The sequence below is a fragment of the Gadus morhua genome, chromosome 8 (genome assembly GCF_902167405.1).
Source record: "Gadus morhua chromosome 8, gadMor3.0, whole genome shotgun sequence".
Classification (NCBI taxonomy): Eukaryota; Metazoa; Chordata; class Actinopteri; order Gadiformes; family Gadidae; genus Gadus; species Gadus morhua.
Window position 1 is genome coordinate 21,027,241 of NC_044055.1, and position 5,000 is coordinate 21,032,240.

At 42.6% G+C, this 5,000-nt stretch overlaps 1 protein-coding gene across 4 annotated transcripts in view; it reads left to right on the top strand.

Moving 5' to 3' along the window:
* Positions 1-5,000, top strand: part of kcnn1a (potassium intermediate/small conductance calcium-activated channel, subfamily N, member 1a) — a 46,936-nt gene that overhangs the window by 34,842 nt on the left and 7,094 nt on the right. For all 4 annotated transcript variants that reach the window (XM_030364041.1, XM_030364042.1, XM_030364043.1 and 1 more), the window contains one exon: positions 4,233-4,374. In XM_030364041.1, coding sequence (XP_030219901.1) covers positions 4,233-4,374 — 142 coding nt within the window. The remainder of the gene's footprint in view (positions 1-4,232; positions 4,375-5,000) is intronic.

Genomic DNA, 5,000 nt, shown 5'->3' on the forward strand with positions numbered 1-5,000 from the left:
CTTTGCCTTCTCCCGAAATGACGCCAAATGACGCCAAACGCGTCATTTGACGTGTTTGGCGTCATTCGAAATGACGTCAAATGACGCCAAACACACTTCGGGTGTCTTCCCTGGCATAAATCGTTACGTTATCGTTATAACATCGGGTATGTGTAAATGATACCCCGATAAATTGACCCGATCATACATTTTTGCCTGATGTCACCCGAATCACCCCGACTTCCACATCGGTGGTCCATCGGCCATTAGCGGCCATTAGCGGGATGGTGTACACGGGGCATAAGCAGTGAGATGCTCATAGGTTATGTGTATGAAACCAAACTGTGAGTAAGTCACCATTCAGAGATCCAACTCCGATCTTGGTTATGCATTCAGGTTGTTCACGGTTAGAGCTGATGTCTGTGGTTAACATGGGCGTCTGTTGCTTGGGAAATGTATATGCCTCTTTATGTTAGTAACAACATAAAGAACCCCAACATAAAGAAGTGCTTTAAACCCTTCAGAGTGGTGCGGCACAATGCTGCTGCCATCGCTTCCTATGTGTCTTGGTCTCACTGTTCAAATTCATCAGGGTTCACTTTTCTTTTGAATTAGGTCATCATCACCAGTTTGAGTCCTATTTGAGTATGTGTTCAAACACTCTCCTCAGACGATGAACATATCTGTCCCCCAAACATCCCAACGAATTGATTCGACTCGACAGATCCAATACTTATCAAGAAATCTCTATAATGCAAATCAGTTTTTGTTCGGGTGAGACATATCAGAAATACAACCACAGCTCTTTACATTATGTTGTTATTGTCCCCAAAGTCAGAGTAACGTCATATGAACCTCATTCCAAAAGTGTGAACCGTATCGATAACAATCGTAATAAAAATAATAAACTCATCATTATTAATAATAATATTTATTATATTCAAAGCATTTAACGGTAAATTGTCCCTACTTCAATCATCCTATATTATTGAGTAAAGAAATATGGGCCAGCTTTCTACAGACAAACAAGAGCATCTATGGATAAAGTGTTATTATCTGGGCATAGTAAAATTAGATATTCTGTTTTCATTTTTTATGTTTGAGTGTGTGTATGTGTATGCAAGAGTGTGTGTGTGCATATGTGTGTGTGTGTGTGTGTGTGTGTGTGTGTGTGTGTGTGTGTGTGTGTGTGTGTGTGTGTGAGGGTAGTATGTGTGTTATGTCATGACTATGCATAACAAAACTGATAACACTGTGTGTAAGATGGACACTCATTTGTTTTATTGACATTTTGTTTTTTACCACATGTTCATTCAGATCGCTCATTCATTCAAGGTGCATCAGGTATTCTTTTACCCATAACCCTTCGGAAGATACAAGTCCATGCGTATACCATTAAAGATTTTATTTAGTATGTCTTTGGTGTTTTGAGTTTTAGCACTTTTTGCGTTTTTTTAGAAGAGATATCTGTAAAGCTTGTAGGATCGCGTTTTTTGGCGAGGTTTGACAAAAAGTCGTAACTTTGTCGTAACTTTGTGAGAGACTTCACGACGGAAAAAGTCACAGGGAAAATTCAAGGGCTGGGAGACAACGGTGTAAATGAGCCTGAAGCCCTCCTGTCTTAGGGTCAAAGTGGTGCCAGCTCTTTTCCATGCTATTCCAAAACTTGACACAGTATATTGAGAGCTCTAAAATACAATCCATCCGTTCCCCTATGTTCACTCACTGCACCCCTATCCCGCTCCGCCAGAGAGCCCCTTCCCCTCTCCTTCTTCTCCAGAGATGTCATTTGGGATTTGTTTGGAATGAAAGTAGCTGCCTTATCCTCCTACGTCTCGAAAATGATTCATTGTAAATAAAAACAAATTTTGCACGTAGGCCAAGGCCTTTGGTCCTCAGAAGGTTGTGTGTCCTCCAAGATTTGTGCAGCTCCCACTCCTGTAGGGACACAGTGGAGCACTCTGCCATGACTCACTGCTCTACCTGACATTATGACACACTCAATCAAATTACCATATTAGTCACTTGTAATTACAATATTTAGCAAGGGGATATTTAGCCAGTCCCTCTAGCCATGCCCCCCCCCCCCACCCACCCCAACAGCCCTCCCAGGCAGCCAATCAAAAGGCAGCTGATGATGAGATGCAGGTAGAAGAGACAAGGGTGTCAAATCCAATAAGTGTCTCTTACGACATTACCCAAGCCAACCTAAATGTTTGCAAAATACCCCACCCCCCCCCCCCTCACCCCCCTCCCTCCCTGTCCTTGACGAGGAGAGTCACAGCTTGTATTCAGCTCTGGGATAGTTTGATGTGTTTGATTATAGCTTTCATTCCCTAGTCCCCCCCCCCCCCCATCCCCCCCTTCCTCGTCTCCCTGGCTCTCAATATACTGGCCTTACAGCATGCAGGGAGCGAACATCTCCTTATCTTTACTCCTGCATGGTATTGTTGCGGTTGCTTTCCTCTGCATGCCGTCGTAGTGGCTTGACCTCACAGAAGCGCACTCTCCTTTTTGTTATTGTTTCAGTCTAAATGTGGATCAATCCAACACAAACAGGGAGCACAACAGTCAATCCACCGTCGCTCTGAGCGTCAGCCGGACCCTGGGGGTCAGTGGTACTGTCAGCTGCCGAGGGCCGTGGAGGCTCACAGTAGGACCTTTGATAACAGCAGTGTCTTGGAGGAGAATGAGGAGTGGGCATCTTGACAACAACGAAAACGATTGTGATTCACTTTTGTTTTATTTGATTTGTGGAAAGAAAAAAACATTTTCCTCTGGCCGCGGGTAATCCAAACCATGGCTCCACTAATTAACGGTTTGCTCTGCACTTTGTGTAGTTTTGTTTACTGGGAACTGGCTGGTTTCCTAATTCAGGCTTAAATTCCGATTGGACTAGTTCATACTGAGTGGAGACTGGCCTTTGACTAGATTTATCGTTGCTTGTCACAAAATAGATCCTGATGATGTTGTCTCCTATTGCTTGAATGGTGAATTTAAACTGTGGAATCAAGTGATATGAGCTCTCCTCCTAGACAGCGCACCATCAAACTATAGAGAAAGTGATGAGGGAGGGCGGCCAAGACAGGCTTGTCTCTGTTATGATGAAAAGGTATGGTAATGTCAACACCATCACTGTTGTCTTTTTTCCTTAGCTTTCAACAGAAACATATTGACATGCAGTGTGTGGTGTAATACAGACAAAATGATCAAGCATGGCTGTCTGCTAATTTCAGCATACATGTTTGAGGTGGTGATTCACATTGCCAAACCTTTTTGTTTTTTTCCTGCAAAGTGCAAACTAATTTGGAGACAGGAGATTTGTGGCCAAATTTGTGATGGATGCGCCTAATTTTTTTATACTATTTAGTTGTGCAATAGCCCAACATGTTATTATATTTTTTACATTCATTGTCACGATCAAATCAAGTTTGGCATGCAACACTTTTTTATCAGTCACTTATTCTGCACAACTCATGTTGTAATGTTGTTCATGCTTCACTTTAATGGCCACGAAAAATCAAGAGAAAATGATTTGTTCATACTCATTTCTGAATGTCCTTAGCATCACCATCTCTCTGTGTTTACACTGACTGATGCGACACACATGCGCAGATATCGTGCAGAATCATATTGTCTTTGCAACGGAAAAAACAGCAACATTTTTGTTGTAAGCAGTTTGCTTTCATACAGCTTTTATACATACAGATTGCAACTCAAAACGGATTCATAACAGCTTATACATACCAATCGTACCGGAGGAAACAAACCGACGACTTAATGGCTAAATAACATTGGAATGTTTCAATAGCATGATTTGGAAAGCCATTGAGTATAAAACTGTTCAAGCCAACACATGCACACACACACATACACACACACCAACACACCCACACGAACAAACACATACACACACACCCAAACACATACACACAAACACACACATACACACACACACACACACACACAAACACACATACAAACACACACACACACACACACACACACACACACACACACACACACACACACACACACACACACACACACACACACACACACACACACACACACACACATCCAGCACCATGTCCAAACCACCACTCTCCCCCTCTCCACACACTCCATCCCCCAGCATGCTCAGGTGTCCACACTGGTGTCCTCTTACTGACTGGGTGTCCTCTGCTTCTTTTTCTTCCTCTTCTTATCTTCATCATCATCATCATCTTCATCATCGCCCTCATCCTCCGCAGGTATCATGACAAACAGGACGTGACCAGTAACTTCCTGGGAGCCATGTGGCTGATCTCCATTACCTTCCTGTCTATTGGCTACGGAGACATGGTACCTCACACGTACTGTGGGAAGGGAGTGTGTCTTCTTACAGGGATCATGGTAGGTACCGTTTACAGCTGCTGTTAGTTGACTGTGCTGTGCTGGTGTGTTGTTGGAGCGCAGCCGTACCTATGCTTCTGATTACATTAAAGTGGTAAGCTGATATAGTCGGGCAGCATTTCTTAAACTATTAGTCAGCCGTGTACCCGAAATGGGTCACATGGTGGCTTACATCCTGACAATGCTGCGCAGAACACTCAGAGAAGCGGGACAATTCAGGGTCTGCGCCCAGAGCCCTCTCAATGCACGGTTGGGTCATATGGCATTTATCTTTAGGTTCCGAAGATAAAAAGTTGAAATTCAAGTTCAAATGACATTTGTTCAAAGCAGTCGTTTAATTGCACTATAGGCTCTTTTTTTGTATCGTCCTGTTTTGATCAGTATATGCCAATGTTGTTATCAATAAAAAATCATTTGCACAAGGCAAGCCGATGCACTTCACCATGTTGATAAGATAATTAAAATGAGAAGAATTATGGGACAAAAAAATCAAGGGATATTTAGCATAGAAAAAGAATTTGCAATTAAACGCGATTAATCGTGAGTTAACTATGACATTAATGCGATTAATCACGTTTAAATATTTTAATCGCTTGACAGCTCTAATCGTAACCATTGCTTCACCT